The sequence below is a fragment of the Stegodyphus dumicola genome, chromosome 6, assembly GCF_044657685.1.
Source record: "Stegodyphus dumicola isolate Sdum_Otavi_A_Nest chromosome 6, ASM4465768v1".
NCBI classification, from domain to species: Eukaryota; Metazoa; Arthropoda; class Arachnida; order Araneae; family Eresidae; genus Stegodyphus; species Stegodyphus dumicola.
In genome coordinates, this window is record NC_140773.1 from 137,513,978 (window position 1) to 137,534,786 (window position 20,809).

A 20,809-nucleotide genomic window follows, 5' to 3' on the forward strand; every position below is an offset into this window, starting at 1 on the left:
AAAAGGGGGAGAACAGTTCTGTATCTCCCATTTTACTGTGCAGATTGATGAAATTCAACTTGCATTTTTCATGTCTCGAAAGCGCGACTTAGGATATGTATTAGATTTATATATACAGCATTGTTCTAATATAGGTATTTTGACACAAAATCGGACTTTTTCTCAAATAGCATATGAATTTTTTTTTTTTTTATATATATATTTTGATTCTATGACTCAAATTATTCCAAACTGCCAAGTTTTGTAAAAATTAGTTTTTAAAAAATTAGCTCTGAAAATTTTAGCCCCTCCATGTAAATTGAATCTTGCATATATTTATTAATATCTCTTTTTTTATTAAATTTATTTGATTCTTCCTTTCACAATTCGAAATTTAGGTTCATTCCAAATAAAATTCACCCATTTTAATGGTTTATTTTTTTAATTTATATTTTTATAAATTTTTCGAAAAAATTTTTGAATTATAACCTATAAAATGTTTACCATCAGCAGATGTATTCCTAAGCATACCTGCCAAAAATTAAGAGTTTTTCATTCAAAATTTCGTAGGACATATGTGATTTCACATACTGGCATGTTTTGAAATTTGGCATTTGAAATCGCATATAAGCGATAATAACACCAAATGTGGTTTACACACTTTGTCAAAATTATTTGAAAGCATGAATGATGACTTTCTTTCCCACTCATCTACAATGAAAAAAAGGAAAGGAAAATTAGTTTGCTATAAATTAAGAAGTTTGCCAAGGGAATTATTCTTGACACAAATTGAAAAAAAATGGGCCAAGATAAATTTTTTTATTTCTCCATAAATTTCGCACCAAATTTTACAAAATTTAATATTTAGGCACCATTTGAGTCACAGTATGGAAATATGGAAAAACATTGGCATGTTATTTCAGAAAAAGACCAATTTTGCGTAAAAAATACCTATGTTAGAACAATGCTATATATAAATCTAATATATATCCTAAGTCGTGCTTTCAAGACATGGAAAACGCAATTTGAATTTCATCAATCGGCAGAGTAGAGCGAGAGATACAGAACTGCCCCCCCCTTTTTTTGTGCAGTATACATTTCAATGTGTATTTTAAAGTATAACTTTTACTGGAATGTGTACATTTTTTATTGGAATCCCTTGCAGTCAACCCCTTTTGTTTCATGACTGTGTCACTGGGGGGATACTCTGTGGCTGTCTTATGCTCAGCTGCGTATGCCACCAGCTGACATCACATTGTTCTGTTATAGCTGCCCACATCACCAGCTGACAACACATTGCTGTACTATCAGTTCTGTAAAGTTCAAGTATTGTGTATTAGCTTCTGTGACTTTATGAACAAACTGTGTTAATACAGTTGATTGTTTTAACAATGTAGAGTCATATCTATAAGAACCATCACTGAACCACAGCCAAAACTCTTACAGATTAAATAAAATGAAAACCATGATTTTTGATGAGACTTCTCTGTGACTTGGCAATTTTTATAATACATTTTAAACTTATGTGAGTTTACTTATCATCCGTTTAAGTCTCGTAAGATGGCATGCAGAAATTCTAAAATTAAAAATATGAAACCGTAATTTATGAAATAAAGAACAATTATGATCTAAAGGGTATCAAAACTTACAAAAAAAAAGCTTAATATTTATTTGTTTACTTTATTAAACATTTCTTTCAATGTAAGTTGTTTAAGTTGCTTCGTTTTATGTGATAATACTTTCTCTTTAATTCTATAAACAGACATAATTTCTTGTTCAGTTACAAAGTTCCGCTGTTCAAGTCTTGTAATTGCTGTGCCGAGAATACCGACTAACTTGTCAATCGAAATTTTTTGGTTTTCACTAACCTCTCTGTCACCTTCTTCATGTCTTTATCCATTTTTTGCAGCAATTCCACTTTTTGTTCAATGGACATCGAAACATACTTTTGTTTTGTAGATCCTTTGGGAGCTCCAGCATCGGAAATTCTATTTGACATAATCAAAAGTTCAAGTTTACTTTTATAAAATTGCTCTTACAGTCTGCCAAAAATAATAAGCCTGATCCAATTCGAAGATTAAGGAACAACACAATCATCAACATTAACTGAAATAGATAATTTTAGTTTATACCGTCCGTTATACATTAAACGCGAGGGCAGAAATGTATTCTGCGCTTGCGCACATGCATATGTGCAGTCATAAAAGTCTTACGTGCACGCGTAATACGCCTGTGCGCATGTGTCAATGCATGCGCAGAAAGTTTTTAGCTTTGAGGTCAGGATTATAGATCATTCCGGATTATGGGTGTCCGAATTAACGACTTTTGACTGTACAAAAGGTTGGTACTTTGGTAAATCAATAATAATATCTGAGTAATCAAATTAAGTAGCATCTACCATCTGTAACTCCTGGATTTTACTCCCCTGAGGATGTTCTTGATCAAAATTAGCAACTAGACAAAAATATATCACTAGTGAAGGTATAATTTTGATTATCATATGATAAATGCAAAAATTTATGATGGCAAAAGTGCAACATTAAGGTGGCTTATCTGTGAGAATAACACCAACAACTTTGGATGCATAACAGTAATAACATTCCTGTGCAATTAAAGATATATGATTTTATGATAAAAAAACATTATAATACTTCAAAAAGTACAAAATTCCTTTTGTGAATGACATTAGAATGGCCAAAAAACTAATATTTTTCCTTTCAAAATGACTTTGGAATATCCACATGTTGTACTTAATTTTTAATATTACTTTAAGACAAGCAAGGCATATATGAAGTAGAATCAATAATACTTGTTGCATATTTATAAAAACTATGCAATACATATTAAAAAAATTTTTAACTTCGTGAAAGTTAAATTTATTTGGATATAAAATTTGGCTGAATTAATCCAAATATTGAGATAAAAATTACCAACTTTAAAGAATTTTGAGTAAATGTATGAACACATTCTCCACTTCCTCTAGTTACTGGTGTAGCTTTCAAGATTGTATACCAGTCACAAACATCTATCTGTTAAACTGCCCTATGTGTGGCTAAAAAAATTTTCACCAGTTCACTGCAAGTTTTAGGTCTTTTAATGAAGCACATTACTGCCATACTTTTATAGTTACAGCTTGTCAGTTTGCAAGAGGGTTAATATTCGAGAACTAGAAATAAAAATCTGCCTATACTCTGGTACTGAATGAGAAAATTTGTATGCAACTGAGGCCCTTGATATACATGATTAAAAATTAATAAAAGACACAAAAGAAAGTTTTGATGTTTTAGCACAGGTTACGGACCAAAAAAGGGGGAAGGCAAGTAAAATCTATACAATTCAAAGAATTAAATCACATGAATTAGCAAATTAAATCATACAGATTAGCAAAAATGTAAATAATTTTATATCAAGAGAATTCAATAGCACGTTTACTTTGGAACGACGACAAGAAGTGTAGTTAAATATTCAGAGTCTAATACAAAATGCTCCTTTTTCACCAGGTCTCCAAGTGATCTGAGTAACAGACTCCCGCTGGAAAATAAATATATATATATATACATAAAAAATTAAATAAAAATTTTAAAAAGAGAGTTTTTTAACTAATTTAATGAAAACATTATTCTAAACCAGTTTCAACGTTAATTTAGTTAGCTTTAATTTTTCAGTAAAATTTTTTGGCATATTTAAAATTTGGAATAAAGCTTTAAATTTTTTGATAAAAATTCAAATTTGGGAAAAGCATTATGTTAAATATGTTTAAAATTTATTCTGAGAAACTTCTAACATCTTTAATGTGATGTTTTATTTATAGTTCAATAAAAGAGCATTATTTTTTAACCAATGGAATAATTAATCATATTATTTTCAAATCTTAAATTACTGAAGTTTAAAATTCGGCAAGCACCACATTAACCCTCTGACCATCGGATCTATGAATAATGCATTCATTGTCACTATAAATAAAAATCTGCCCATATGGGTAGGTCAGAGATTCTGAAATGAGGCTAAAGTACTTTAAAATAATGCTAAACAATAATTAATCACTTATATATATTTCTTAATTTATTTTATAATTTCAAACACAACATGAGATAACATATTTAAAACTACTTACAGTCTCGTAATGAATACCATTAAATGACATAACAAAATAAGCATACTCCATACATCCAAAAACAAACAGTTATTACTAACGTCTGTTTTCTTTCCAAATTTTGCAGACTAGTTTTCAGCTGATTATAAGCAGCTGATTTTTGTTTCAAATCTGCTTCAATCTGTTGTACTTCCTTATTAATCATGTCAGCTATATTTGGGAGAGGTTGCCTTGCAGGGTACTTTGCCATATTCCAAGTAAATTTTTGTAGATATGTAGGAAGGTCAACTATTATAAAATAGAAAAAAAAATTACTCTCATATCAAAACACAGAAATTTCTTTTGGATAAAAATTAAATCATATTTCTAAATTGGTACCATTTATTTATTTCAAAACTTCAAACAGCTTTGAATCATAAATTTAAAATATGTTACTGTAACGAAAAGAAAAATCTTTTTACCATGAAAGAATGACTACATACATTTCATATGTTGACTATATACACTTTTTTAAGATCTTTTACTAACAGAGAAGTAACATAAAATTATAACAACACAGAAGTAATATAAAACTTTAAATTATTTTTAATTACACTAACCATTATTGACTTGGAGATTTTCATGCAATAAATCTTTTTGATCTTCCAGAATTTCTTGCATATATGAAACTAATTTTCTAATAATCCTGCAAAGTAGATTGATTACTTTTTAAACATGAAATAAAAGCTAAAGCCCTATAACAACTATATTATGCAAAGATAGATACAATGGTACAAACTGTTATAGAAGAATTTACTGTGATATTGTAAGAGCAATTGCTATAGTGAGCTCTCTCGGACGAACTAACAACTTTGCATCTAACTTTGTAGACTGTGGTCTTTCTATTTGCATCTGAATATTTTTTGTTTAAGATTTAAAAACTGTTTAACCTATTAATATCAGATATACCTAGTAAAATATTATGATAAATTCAGATGATAATTAATATAGAGAGGATGCATAAAAGCAAATAACTTCCAGGTTAGCAAAACACAAGATAATTACTTACCCTTCCACATACGCATCTAACTTTGATAAGTCATCAGTTAAGCCAACAAGCTGGTCTAAGGTTCCAACCTGAAAGTGCAAAAAGGTATATAATCAAAAACCAGAAAACAAACATATAATATTTATATTATTTATAAATCTATATGGAAAAGCATGCTTCGAAAAAGTAAAACTTTGCTATAAATAACTACATTACAATAATATAATTGTTTATATTAAAGCAGATAACAAAATGAATGTTGAAATTTCAAATGGGCATAACAGTTTTGAAACTTCCCACAGAAGTATGTAACTCACACAAAATAAAACAGCAGATATAAAAGTTTCTCAGCACATGCATCATAGCTGTTTCCTTCCTACTGTCATTTAACAGTACATGAAAATGAAATTTTGGGTTAGGAAAACCAATAATTTCTGTTCAATGGGCATTTAAATATATGCTTAAAATTGATTTCCGCTCAACAAATGATAGTAGATTACATTATGAGCAACTACAGAAAAACTCTCTATAAAATGTGAATGTTCCCACTATATTTCAGAATCTATTTATATAAATAGTACAGTAATAAAATTAGAACTAATCAACCCTTAAATCAAGCAGATAATGCTGAAAGTAGAATGTTTTCATATTTTATTTTGAAAAATAAATAAATAAAAATAACATTACTGACATTAATTAAAAATTTACAGACCATTTTTTCAGAATTTCTTCACTGATTCTTTGATATTTAATTAATCAGAAAACTGACTTTTTCAGATGCTTTTGGGGTAAATCATCTATTTTTGAATGATAAATCTTTATTTCACTTGCATCAACCCTTGTTTAAACATATAATAAAGTATGAAATATTCTGAAAAACAGTTTTATTCAAATGATATATTTGCAAACAAAAAATTCTTAATATAAAATTAACCCTACAGACTTTTATTCATATGGTTTGTGAAGGGTTTAATTTTTCTGCTTCTCCCATTAGATCTTGTACAGTATAAAGAAGATTTTTATTTAAATGATATGTTTATGGACAATAATTTCTTCAGGTAAAATTATGTATGATTCAGATACTTATAGAATTCACCTATATGATTCATACATAGACTTTCATCGATATATAAAAAATTCATGCAATTTTTTCTACTTCTGCATTAGATCTGAGACAGTATAAAGATTTTTAGGTACTTTCTTATTAAAGCTGCCCCAAGATTGAATTGTTTGTCAACCAAAATATCTCGACACATGTTCTTCATTATTACAGCTGTCCACAAGATTGAATCGCTAATCAATAGGGATATGTCACTGAAATCTCCCCCACATGTACTTATGTTATATCTTGGCTAATTAGTGATTAACTTTTAGGGGCTGCTATAATAAGGAAGTACTGATTTTTATTTAACATAATTGTTGATTTATAATACTTTGGGGAAAATTAACTACAAATGGTTCATGCAATATTACTCCGTTAGCTCTTGGAAGGTATAAACAACAACATTTCTTTTAAGAAATTAACTCCTTGGAAGAGAATTATTGGTCATTACCTGATAAGTTCATGTTTGTTTCTTAGTAAAATTTATAAAATCTATTACGATTTGCAATTAATAATGGAAAGATATATAATAACATCAGCCATTTAATGTAACAAGAAATACAACTACAAAGATTTTTTTTTTTTCAAAATAATAAATTATATCAATAATTTATTATTTTGGAAAAAAAAATCTTGCTTTATCCTATGTATAATTTGTCACTTCTGAAATGCCTAAAGATACATGTATTATTTAAATGATTTTTATCAATTTTTGAGGCATACCATCGATGCGTGAAAAGCATCCATCAAACCAGATCTCAAATATCTGCTTAACAGAAACTATTTTTTTTTTACTTTCATGTGTAATATTAAGTATAATATTAATATATGTGTAATATTAATATTCTGGACTATATCTTAATATGTCTAGAACGGTATAAATAATATATCTGAAAACAATATTGTGCATATCTTTCTAGACATATACAATAAAAAAGATACTATAAATAAAGAAAAGTCCAAAAAGATATAAACAATATGTCTAGAAAATCAGAATGTATTTTTAATTCTTTACCTCTGAAATTAGCAAGCCCCATACAAAATCTGAAGGTTATTATTAATTCAAGTATTATTGCTTTCTTTGAATTTTCTTAAATTTATTTTTGTTATGAAATGGGACTCCAGTCTAACAAGTGCAGCTTTAAATGTTCAAGTCATAATGTTCAATTATGTTCATAATGTTCAACGTAACATTCTTCTCTATTGAAATATTTCGATAGAGAAGAATGTTCGTTAAATGAACATTATATGAAATGCTCTTATCCACTGACAATTTCTAATGTTCCAAATTTTATCTCTATTTCAAATAATTAAATCAAAGCTGGAGAATAAATTTTGAAAGGTCTAGAAAAATCCAGGTATTTTGGTACCATCACAGCCATCTTGGTACAATTTGGTGATATTTTTTCAAGAAAAAGAATGATAATTTCAAGTTGGAGTTATTTATTTCATATCATACATGTTATTAGGTATTTGTTTTTGTTCAATATTTATCCCGGAAAACAATTTATAAAACTACTTACAAATGGTATGTAATGGTACTGCATGTAATTATTCCAGTCTACCACAGTCTTACCAGACATTTCTAACTCTCCCAAGCAAAATTTTACATTCATTATTTCTTTACTCTAGCAGTATATAAATCTGACTGTAGTAAATGGCAGATAACTATTCTCGAACCAATAACCACTTCGAATACCAATGTGCTCGTTACACTTTTTCATGCTGTATTTCCAAAAATGTTGTTTTCCAAAATATATCATCATCAAATGTGAATCTGAACATTCTAGCTTTTGAGGCAAAATATTATATTCCTGCAAAAATTTCATAGAACTTTCTTCACTTGCAGGGAAATCACACAAATGCATATTTCAAAACTCAGTTAAAGACCAAAAATATTACAATTTGCTTTTAGAGCTTCTAATACAGCGAAAACATAATGTAAAAAAATGCAGATGTCGCTTATTCAAACTTACAGTTATCAATACAGTTATCTGAAGAACTGTTATGTGCATGGTTGCCAGAGTTTGGTAACTTCTATCAAGATGGTTCTAATAATGCCAAAGTACCTCATTCCACTAATATGATGAAATCGTCATTTTCTTGGAAATTAGAATTTAGTACTTACTGATTGCCCTCTCCCATGGCCTTGAAAATCATTCACAAGGCAATGCATTATGCTGCCAAAATAGAAGAGCCACAGAATTGCTAAAGTGGGTACTTGCATATTATCCCATCGACCATGAAATTGTCACCAAGCAACATGATTTAGAGCCAGTTATGGATAAGTCTAACATAACAGTACACTCAAAACATCTAATGCTTTTGTTGTATGTAAGCCCGACTGACTCCTGATAAGCCATGTTTTGATTTTATGAAGAACAATATAAATAAACAGATATTACTGTATTTTCTCCTTGCATTTTAAAAATATATATTTATTTATTTAAAATTTAGCACCTGTCTTCTATAAAACAGCAAGCAGAAGGTTATTTTTAAACTTATGGGATCCTACCACTAAAACAAAGTGTATTAATCAACACAATGTAGTCAGCTGAATATGGCCAACAAAATAGTAACAGATTGAAACAATTACTTGAGGGAAATTTGCTCAGAGACCTCTCAGCAAAATTAAATAGCTAAACAAAATAGTAAAAATCGATGAAAGCCTTCTTACAAGGCGCAAAAATGAAGCAAGCAAATTATTATTAAATATACAACCATCAGTTCCTTTAGAATTCTTTGGGAATGATTGGTGCAATTTTGGCGGGATATGGTTCCATGGTAGCTGACTTTTCATACTCAATGGGATAATACAGTCAAAAGTCCTTAATTCAGACACCCATAATCTGGACCTCAAAGCTACAAACTTTCTGCTAAATTAAATCAAAGCTGGAGAATAAATTTTGACGATTTCTGCGTCGCGTTGACGTATGAGCATAAGCGTTTACGCATGCGCGTAAAAGCTTTATGGCTGCGCATATGCATGTGCGCATGCGCATAATACGTTTACACATGCGCGTTTAATGTATAACGGACGGTATAAGCTAAAATTCTCTAATTATCTATTTCAGTTAATTTTGCAGATAGCGTTGTTCCTTAATCTTCGAATTGGATCCAGCTTATTATTTTTTGCAGACTGTTATTTGGCTTATAATTCCTTACTAAATGTAGTATTTCATCTCAATGTACTCTGTCTTTGATATGATTTAAATCATATTCCTCGTCATTATAATTCGCTTCCGATAGTGAAGAAAGTGACACAGAGGTTATTGAAAACGAAAACATTTTGATTGACAAATTAGTCAGTATTCTCAACACAGCAATTATAGGACTTGAAAAGCGGAACTTTGTAACAAGAAATTATGTCTGTTTATAGAATTAAAAAGAAAGTATTATCACATAAAATGAAGCAACTTAAACAACTTACATTGAAAGAAATGTTTAATAAAGTAAACAAATAAATATCAAGCTTTTTTTTTTTTTTTGTAAATTTTGTTACCCTTTAGATCATAATTGTTCTTTATTTCATAAATTACGGTTTCATATTGTTAATTTTATAATTTCTGCATGCCATCTTACCAGATTTAAACTGATGATCTATAATCCGGAAAAATCGATAATCTGGAATCGCCGAAGTCCTGACGAGTCCGAATTAACGACTTTTAACTGTACGTAAATACACCAAAATGCATTTATCTGGCAATCCAAATACTTTGCTATATACACAAGCACACAGCAATTGATATCTGCCTTCAAATTAAAAGCTCATTTCTCCAATTAGTATTTTACATTTTCCCTCCTTGTAAGGAACTGTTAATAAGTTACTATGGAGTTTGCCAGACGATAAAAAGGACAGCATTGCATTTCTTCAGAAGCATGGCATTTTGCTTAACAAAAAAGAATGCAAAAATTCATATTCCATAAAGTTCTACTTTGTAATTGACCAAATTTTATGCATTAAAATTTGTATGCCGAAAATGAATTTGTGCAATTATCTGATTTTTTATTTTTATTTGTTTATTTTTTAACGAAAACAGATCAATATGTGCAAGTGAGAAAATGACAATTGTTTGCTGCGCCAAGCTGTGCACGATGCCTAGTTTTTGCAGTCCTCTGATGTTTTTGAAGCTAAAACAGATTGCTATGCAAATGGAAAGAACAGTGCTAAAAAAAGTATTTCATTAGGGATTTTTCTTGCATTTTTGGTTTTGTTACTGGTTGCTGTTTTCTGTAATTCTTAATGCTTCACCATTTCTGAAAATAACTGTTGCTTTTCACATCTTAGCTTACTGAAAAATAAATCATGATTGGTTGGTGATTCTTTGAGAGCAGAGTGAAAATAATCAGAAAGTACCAAGAAAAATATAGCTTAGCCTAACAGACTTAAGCAAAGCAACAAAACATATTTTTGATTTCTGTTCATCTTGATGGCCACATATTTGAATACAAGAATGTTTGTAATTATTGTACAAATTATGATAAAACAAATTATAACAAATTTAACATTTGTTACAGAAACCCATCATGTTACAAACAAAGCACAACTGAAGAACAGAGCAGCAATACATTTCATTATATATTTAATAAGTCGTTAATCCAGACTCGTCGGGACTTCAGCGATTCCGGATTATAGATCAGCAATTTAAATCTGGTAAGATGGCATGCAGAAATTATAAAATTAAAAATATGAAACCGTAATTTATGAAATAAAGAACAATTATGATCTAAAGGGTATCAAAATTTACAAAAAAAAAAAAAAAAAAAAAAAGCTTAATATTTATTTGTTTACTTTATTAAACATTTCTTTCAATGTAAGTTGTTTAAGTTGCTTCGTTTTATGTAATAACACTTTCTCTTTAATTCTATAAACAGTCATAATTTCTTGTTCAGTTACAAAGTTCCCCTGTTCAAGTCCTATAATTGCTGTGTCGAGAATACCGACTAATTTGTCAATCGAAATTTTTTCGTTTTCAATAACTTCTGTGTCACTTTCTTCACTATCGAAAGTGAATTATAATGACGAGGAATTTGATTTAAATCATATCAAAGACGGAGTACATCGAGATGAAATACTACATTTAGTAAGGAATTATAAGCCAAATAAAATAAAAACATCTGCTCTGAAGATAAGGATAGTGCTGACAGATCAACTTCCAATTCATTGCGCGTCGCAGCGTTACCCCCCCCCCTCCGCCGCAGAGCAGCGTGAAATTGATAAATAGATTTAGGAATGGTTAGAGAAACAAAGTATATGCCTTTATCCATTTTTTGCAGCAATTCCACTTTTTGTTTGATGGACATCGAAACATACTTTCGCTTTGTAGATCCTTTGGGAGCTCCAGCAACGGAAATTCTATTTGACATAATCGAAAGTTCAAGCTTACTTTTATAAAATTACTCTAACAGTCTGCAAAAAATAATAAGCTGGATCCAATTTGAAGATTAAGGAACAACGCAATCTGCAACATTAACTGAAATAGATAATTAGATAATTTTAGCTTATACTATCCGTTATACATTAAATGCACATGCGTAAACAAATTATGCGCATGCACACACGCATATGCGTAGCTGTAAAGGTCGTAAGAGCATGTGTAAACGCCTATGCACATGTGTAGCTTTGAGGTCCGGATTATAGATCATTCCGGATTATGGGTGTCTGAATGAACGAGATTTGACTGTATCATAGAAATTAAAAGCAAAACAAAACGGAACAAATTTAATATTTACAGCACATACATATCAAGGAGTCTTCAATAGTTACATTTCTTACATGTATTTAATTTGTAGTGATAAGATATAAAGCTTAGCCCAGAAACTTTAGCATAAATTTTGGTTGATCTTTACATTATGGTAACTTGGGGATTTTTTGGCGAAAATTTGGCAACCAACTCTCCTACAGCAACCCTCTATTTTTTTTTTCCCCACCGCCATTTTGTCTTCACGAAGTAAAGACATGTTTCTTTTCTTTTTATCTACTGAACACTTCTTCCAACAATCTACTAGCCGAATTACACTTATGCTAGAAATTTTATCAAACAAAACTGCTTAATCATGACAAATATTCACTGCAAAATTGGGAAAAAGTGCACAATACCATACTCCTTACGCGTTTTTCAAAATAACACATACACATAAACCATGTACACGCAGACTTATTTTTACTTAAAAAAACATCCCAGAATTGCACAAAAATGGCATTGCGCACACTCTTCACTATATCCATGTACACTGCTTTTTTCTCATAAATTAGAAAAATTTCACGAAAATACATGACAATATTCTCAATCTTTAAACCCAGTAAAAAGAACATATATGAAATTACCTGATCGCGAAAAAGTATTTACCCTTTCCAAATATGAACATTTCCACATATAAAATAAATAAAATATCCGAAAACTTTTACCTCTAAATCATCTATTATATTATAAACATCACCAACGAATTCATACCGCAACCATTACAAATACTTAGTGTCAGATATTTAAATTATTTCCATGCACGTTTACTTCAACTAAAACGTATACCAAATTCCTACAAACATAAAATTCACAAAATAACTATCATTTCATTAAAATATAATTAAATTCAAAAACACTACTTAAAATATAAATGAGCACATACATTAAATTAATAAAAATTACCTTACAATCCTAATTACTTTAAACTAAATCATTGCTAATAACAATTTTCCCAATAATACCAAATTCCTTTCCACCTTACATTTAGAACAATGCATAAAAATAATACAGTCAAAAGTCGTTAATCCGGACTCGTCGGGACTTCGGCAATTCCGGATTATCGATTTTTCCGGATTATAGATCATCAGTTTAAATCAGGAAGATGGCATGCAAAAATTACAAAATTAAAAATATGAAACCGTAATTTATGAAATAAAGAACAATTATGATCTAAAGGGTATCAAAATTTACAAAAAGAAAAAGCTCAATATTTATTTGTTTACTTTATTAAACATTTCCTTCAATGTAAGTTGCTTCGTTTCATGCGATAATACTTTCTCTTTAATTCTATTAAACAGACATAATTTCTTGTTTAGTTACAAAGTTCCGCTGTTCAAGTCCTATAATTGCTGTGTTAAGAATACCGACTAATTTGTCAATCGAAATGTTTTCGTTTTCAATAACCTCTGGGTCACTTTCTTCACTATCGGAAGCGAATTATAATGACGAGGAACTTGATTTAAATCATATTAAAGACAGAATGAAATACTACACTTAGTATGGAATTATAAACCAAATAAAATAAAAACATCTGCCCCTGAAGATAAGGATAGTGCTGACAAATGAACTTCCAATCCGCCGCGTGAAATTGATAAACAGATTTCGGATCTCAAAACATACTTTCGCTTTGTAGATACAAATTACATATTAGTAAATATATATCGGAAATTCTATTTGATATAATCTTTCTAATCTATCATAATCTAATAATGACGTTTCTGCCCCCCCCCTCTGCCGCAGAGCAGCGTGAAATTGATAAACAGATTTCGGATTTCAAAACATACTTTCGCTTTGTAGTAAATATATATCGGAAATTCTATTTGACATAATCGAAAGTTCAAGCTTACTTTTATAAAATTGCTCTAACAGTCTGCAAAAAATAATAAGCCGGATCCAATTCGAAGATTAAGGAACAGCACAATCTGCAACATTAACTGAAATGCCTTAGAATCAGTAAAGATAATTTTAGCCTAGCTTCTACCGTCCATTATACATTAAATGTGAATGCATAAACGCATTATGCACATGTGTTAAGCATACTAAAAAAAAAGTTTGTGGCTTTGAGGTACGGATTATAGATCATTCCGGATAATGGGCAACCAGATTACTGTATAGGCTTTACAGCAGTCATGGTCATTTTCCCAAAAGACTAATGAGTGATATAAATTAATATTTTTCTCTTATTTATCTGTTATAGTTCCAGTATATGAACACTTGCAGATTTTTTTTTTTTTTCATATATTTGGGAGTTGTCTAAAAGTCTTTATTTTAGTAATTTTATAAGGTATTTCTCCGGCCTTCTTAGTATGCTTTCATGGTGTAGTGGTCAGCATGCTTGAAGCGTATTTGAGAGGTCTGTGGTTAGAGTCCTGGCTAAGGCATTGCTCATTTTTCATCTCTCCTGCTATCAAAATAACCTAATATCTTTACAACTTTTCATTATTTTTATTTAAATATAACATGCATAATATCATTATATATTTCAATGAGAATTTTACGTTATATTATTACTTGCATATCAATAGTTATATATCTTGTATTTTATTTTATATGTACACTGCACAAAAAAAAGGGGGAGAACAGTTCTGTATCTCCCATTTTACTGTGCAGATTGATGAAATTCAACTTGCATTTTTCATGTCTCGAAAGCGCGACTTAAGATATGTATTAGATAAATTGATAAACAGATTTCGGATCTCAAAACATACTTTCGCTTTGTAGATACAAATTACATATTAGTAAATATATATCGGAAATTCTATTTGACATAATCTTTCTAATCTATCATAATCTAATAATGACGTTTCTGCCCCCCCCCTCTGCCGCAGAGCAGCGTGAAATTGATAAACAGATTTCGGATTTCAAAACATACTTTCGCTTTGTAGTAAATATATATCGGAAATTCTATTTGACATAATCGAAAGTTCAAGCTTACTTTTATAAAATTGCTCTAACAGTCTGCAAAAAATAATAAGCCGGATCCAATTCGAAGATTAAGGAACAACGCAATCGGCAACATTAACTGAATTAGATAACTTTAGCTTAGCGTATAACTCCGTTACAATTTAAACGCGCATGCGCACAAACATATTCGCAGCCGTAAGGGTCTTACGCGCTCTCGTAAACGCCTGTGCACATGCGTGAACGCGACGCATGCGCAGAAAGTTTGTAGCTTTGAGGTCCGGATTATAGATCATTCTGGATTATGGGTGTCCGAATTAACGACTTTTGACTGTATCCTCAAATAATTAAAAATACTAACTTACCTAATCTTCTTCAGAATCTTGATTACGTGTCCGATAAACTTTTCTTCTTTCTGTTTCAGGATCTTTAAAATCATACTTATATTTCACAGCAAGGTACCATGTAAAATAAATAACTTAATAAAACATCTTTATTTCTATCTCGCACAACCTTAAACAAACATTTATTACTACCCTTTTCAATACCACTAAATACCCATTTCGAATTCACTTTAGTTACGGCCATGGGATCCAAAAATTAACCAACACTGTTTCACACAACACAGAATAAAGCCAAATACTAAATTTCCAGATTTTTTCCCGATTTCCCCCCTTTTCCGATTAAAGAACCGTAATTCGTCCATTAATATCACATGACATATCCCATGATCTTTCATTTCCCTCACACAAAATAATGCGTAATCGGAACTGAGTACTGCTCACATTATTACCAAAGTCCCAGGTAGTAACCTTTATCGCCTCCAAAATGTCGCCAAACTACCAGTTACCATATTGTAAAGATCAACCACAGATTCTAATCTATACAATAATCAAATATATTGTAGCACATATAGCTACATTTATAAAACTTAGCTGAAAAAAAATTATTACATATATCATAGTAAAATGTGTTACCTTCAAATCTGGGACATGAAATTTATAATTCATGGACAGATTATTTGGTCTTGTAGCATTATTAAGTGCATCCCACGTCTGCTGACATGTTTTGTCACCAGGTGCTGAGATAAGCCAAAATTCTGGCATATTTTCAGGTTTAAATCTAAAAAGATAAAAAATTAATTTGATAAACATACAATTCTTTTTTAATGATAAAGTTTTTAAAAAAGAAATATTATTAATCAAGCAAATATAAGCTTAATATTAGAGCAACAGCAAAGAACATAATGGAAAAATTCTATAAACATGGACGAATCGGAAAAAAAGAGAAAAAGAATAAATTACAAAACACAATGAAATCTTTCATAATAACCAAATCTAAAATTACCTTGTCTGAATATAAATACAACAGTTTTAAACAGTTTCTCTATAATTACTACCTCCACAGTTAACTACACTCATAATACGGGGACCGGAAAGTAATGTTGTTTCTGCACATGTCGACAACATGCTAAGGGTAGAAGTGGAAGCAAATCCATGTCAAACACTCTTAACCAACCTTGGTCGACCATCCGAGAACATTTAAAGCAGAATGGAAAAATAAGCAAAGCAGATGTTTGAGTCCCCCATACTCTGTCAGAAGAGAACAAAGCCAACCGATCCATCACATGCAACGTATTGCTTCAACGGCATCATACAGAACCGTTTTTTGATCATTTGATTACTGGAGACAAAAAAATGGGTCTCATATGGTATTCCAAAATGCAAAAGGCAGTTTTAACAGAGGTTACAAAGGGTTTACATCCCAAAAAGGCGCTTCTGTATGTTTGATGCAGTTTTCGCGGAATTGTTCGTTTTGAATTGCTGAAACCTGGACAACATGTTAATGCAGATCTTTATTGTGAACAATTGGATCGAGTGAACCAATCTTTAATCGAAAAATATCCAGCAATGGATCCACACGACAATGCAAGACCGCACTGCGCAAGACGGACACTGTAAAAAATGAATGAATTGGGATGGGAGGTGCTGCGTCACCCACAGTTACTTGCCCGATATTGTACACTCCGATTTCCATTTATTCCGATCCCTACAACATTTTCTTAGTGCCAAAAAATTTGAAAATTTGAATGATGTCCAAAATGTCATCGAGATATTTTACTCAAAAAACAATTGATTTATATTGGTCCAGGGATTAAAAATCTGCACACTAGATGGCAAAAGGTTGTTGATAATGAGGGTTATTACAGTATTGATTAAAAATACAAATGTGTTAAAAATTTATTCATGTGAATTTAATGTAAGAAAGCGATATTACTTTCCAGTCCCCCTTATTAGAAACACCAGATGATCATCTTAGAAGGGTTTCATTATGCTTAACAAAACAGTAAATTCAGACTGAATGACCTTTATTCTTGGTATTAATGGACACAGTTTAAATATCAAAATAAAAATAAATGGTTAAAACAGATTCATATACTGAAGCTAAGTCAAGTTACGGCGCATTTATCCAAACAAAATTTTAACACAGGAATGTTTTGCTACATGAATTAATTTATATCTAATAATAATTCATAAAACGTTTTCTAAAAATATATGTAATTATTTAAATTTTACCTCCAAGATGGTACTGCCATTGAAACAGATACAAGAGAATTATTTTAACACATTTTACTGCTACAAAATAATTATTTTTATTGGGTTAAAAAAGAAATGAAAAATTTTTATATTTCCAAATTCTTATTTTTAAAAGATGAATTTATAATTCCAATGTTTTGCTGACCTGATGTTCATTAAGTAGCAGAGGACTGTACGTTTTTTGCACATCAAGTGAACCTTCTGGTAATAATCTGGAAGCATCTACACAAATCATATCCAAGATATCTCCACAGAAGATCAATATCAAGCAGAAAACACAGATGATTCTACACAGAATGCTCAGTATACTTTTTATTACAATTTATGTTAACTTTTATAACAATTTGTAATGTTTTCTTTTCTTTCATAATGTTTATAACAGTCTAATTACTGTCATCTTTTGCAACATTTATAATTCTTTAAATTATTTGCAATGCCTGTTGGTGCTGAATTCATTTACAGACACAATGCTACTAAGACACAAGAGAAACATGCCGACCTGGAAATTAAAACAGGCAAATCGACCGTTTTGCCCTCGAAATCGATTCGGATTTTACAAAATCTACGCCGAATACATGGTTGTCGATTTGCCCATTTTAACAATGCTACTAATTCCTAAATTTAACAGTGAAATGGAATTTATATAATTGTAAATAAAAATCAATTAATCAATACACACATCAATTAGGAGCACTGAAGATATTGGTTAGCCTATATTTAAGTGTGTTTTCTATATACACATAGTGAAATTAATTTAATTAAATTTCAAATATTAAGAATATTCTTTTCTGTTATGCACCTGCCATACTTTTTGATGTGCAGCAGGTGATAATCTATTGACCATTATCTGCTATGCTGTGCATGTATTCTAATAACTAGAAATTGTTTACAATTAAAAATTTGCCAAAATGCACAGCAGGCACATAACGAAAAAGAACCAGAATATTTTTGTGGAAAGTTCAGTTTAGGCCACATGGATTATGATATGGATTATTCAGTTTAGGCCACATGAAGTACAAGAGGACTATCTGCCTAAAGGAAAAGATGGATTTGTAGAGGGCTTTCTAAGGGAAATTAGCTTATATTCATGCTACACATGGGAAAAATCAAGAAAACTCAAATATTGCCAGCTTCTGCAGCAGGATTTGTACACGAATCAAACCATCAGTGTTAGTAATCTTGTTGCCTATCTTGTTGGGCTTCTGGAATGTTGAAAACAGATTACATGCCAAATAATAACTTTGAATATTACTTTTTTATTTTGATTCAACAAGACTAAATAACCTTCAGATGTTAAAACAAAATTCTTTAAAAAACATAATAAATTAATGGTCCGAGTTATATAGATAATTAAATAAAAATTTACAAATTTGATAAAAAAAGGATTTTAACCATAGTTCCTCATATACTTTCCCTCCTACCTTCTAAGTAACCTATAAATTTACAGGCTATAAATTTTCAGTTGCCAGGTTCTGAAAATTTAAAACATACTGTGTAATTTTCCTCCTCAACGTGTTCAGGGAATAAGCTTCCCTAAATCAAATGGGTTCATATGCATAGTGATTGTTTTTGTCTTACAAATAAAGGCAAACCCTCATAAACTACCTGTAAAAGTCACACCAAACTTATCCCTTCTCACTGTTGAACTTCATGCCAGCCTAATACAAGAACGAACCGATATCACAGCAAAGCAAACACACTCATGATTTCATTTATTTGGCTGCACATTCCCCTTTATAATTGATCTGAGGCCTAACAAGTAGCATCCTCAAATACGATCAACTAGGATGATATTACAGAGAAAATTATACCTTATTAATTAATGTAATCTTAATATTATTATGTATTCTTATTTGAATGATGGTTTATTTTAATGAAATAATAATATAGCCACCTTAGATTATCCACGACTGATTTTAGTTTGTTAAGTTCTTACTGTAACTGCGTCCTCTAGAAATTAAATTATTCACATAATTTTTCCCTCTCAAGTTTTGGATGATAAAATTCATAAGAAAAAGAGGAAATATTCTATGAAATTTGATGCTGATGGATCCTAATCACAGGATAAAATAATAGGTTTTATATCAAATATACATTTATAGGTTGTACATAAAAATACATAATATTGTACAGATTTTTACATGTATTAACAGAAATGTCTAATGGTGGGCCATTTCTTGGTATGAGCATAAGGATAAAATATAGTTCTTTCTATAGGTAAAGTTAAAAAAAATTTATCTACAGCTTTAGTATTCAGTCACTACAATGCGCCAAACTGAACATCTAATGGTAACTTTTTAGATTTTGAGTTGGTATGCCATGCCTGTTCATGTCTTTACTGAATTCTGCACTTTTCTCATCAGGACTTTTTACTAATATAAACATTATGCATTATAAGCTCTAAAATATAAGTAAACTATCATAAATTTCCTATGTTGAATACCATTTGCATCTTAAATTGTAGCAAATCAAAAGTCAGTAATACATTAATTTTAAATATTAAATACTCTCACTTCTAATTAATCTATCTATTTACACCAGAGCAGAAAATTTTTCTCTAGAACAATTTTTACAATTCATGAGTCCAAAACATGACCATGAAAGGAGGTGTGGTTGCTTAATTACAATTTCAACACATGAAAAGAATCTTATTTCGAAAAATAATTTTAACTAAGTAATATTAAAACCGCATAAAATATAGTAAGTGAATCACGACATGAAAGTTTTCACTTTAATAATTCTTATTTAAAATTGTAAAAAAAAAAAAAAAATTATTAATCGCGTTTTAAGGGTATAACAACATATTTAACAGCATAAAATTCAGATACAGCATTCTTCTTCAGTCACAAAGCTTAGTGTCTGATATATATACAAGCTCAAACGATATAATTAAATGAGGCCAAGATTTAATAAATAAAATTTTAAATTCGTACCGTTATTAGTAGGGTTTATTAAATCATCAACTTATCATGTGACTAAATAAACCTTGCAAGAAGTAAATAATACTTTGGGTAAAATGTTGCCATTCAATCTTTCTAACCTTTCAATAAATATTGCAGAGCTACTTAATCAAACTATCTTGAACTAACCAAAACTATCTTGAAATCTAACCAAAACTATTTTGAAATAATATTAAGACTCTTGGTATATTTTAGCACTTTTACAGAATTCTTGCTTTAGGACCCTAGTCTGGACACCGTCGAGATAGAAGAACGGGTCGTTTTTGCGATCTACTCGACAGAGAGCGAGTCTGGTCAACACGGTCTGGTGTCATCGTCTCGATCATTACAGAGATCGACGCGTTGGAAATTTTTCCGTCAGCTGGACAGCTGCCGTTTAAGTTTCTGACTGTCGTTTTAGAGCTAA

At 30.3% G+C, this 20,809-nt stretch overlaps 1 protein-coding gene across 4 annotated transcripts in view; it reads right to left on the minus strand.

Moving 5' to 3' along the window:
• Positions 1-20,518, minus strand: part of Vha44 (V-type proton ATPase subunit Vha44) — a 50,788-nt gene extending 30,270 nt beyond the window's left edge. Inside the window, exons 1-7 of one of the 4 annotated variants that reach the window (XM_085818923.1) lie at positions 20,377-20,518; positions 15,824-15,968; positions 5,121-5,188; positions 4,672-4,757; positions 4,174-4,360; positions 3,412-3,510; positions 1,848-1,967 (exon numbers count right to left, since the gene is read on the minus strand). In XM_085818923.1, the coding sequence (XP_085675049.1) occupies positions 1,848-1,967; positions 3,412-3,510; positions 4,174-4,360; positions 4,672-4,757; positions 5,121-5,188; positions 15,824-15,952 (689 nt within the window). In that variant the 5' untranslated portion in view covers positions 15,953-15,968; positions 20,377-20,518. Of the gene's footprint in view, positions 1-1,847; positions 1,968-3,411; positions 3,511-4,173; positions 4,361-4,671; positions 4,758-5,120; positions 5,189-13,168; positions 13,347-15,823; positions 15,969-17,588; positions 17,731-20,376 lie in introns of those variants that run through there. The other 3 variants (XM_085818922.1, XM_035356907.2, XM_085818924.1) reach the window with 3 other exon arrangements.
• Positions 20,519-20,809: the final 291 nt, after the last annotated feature.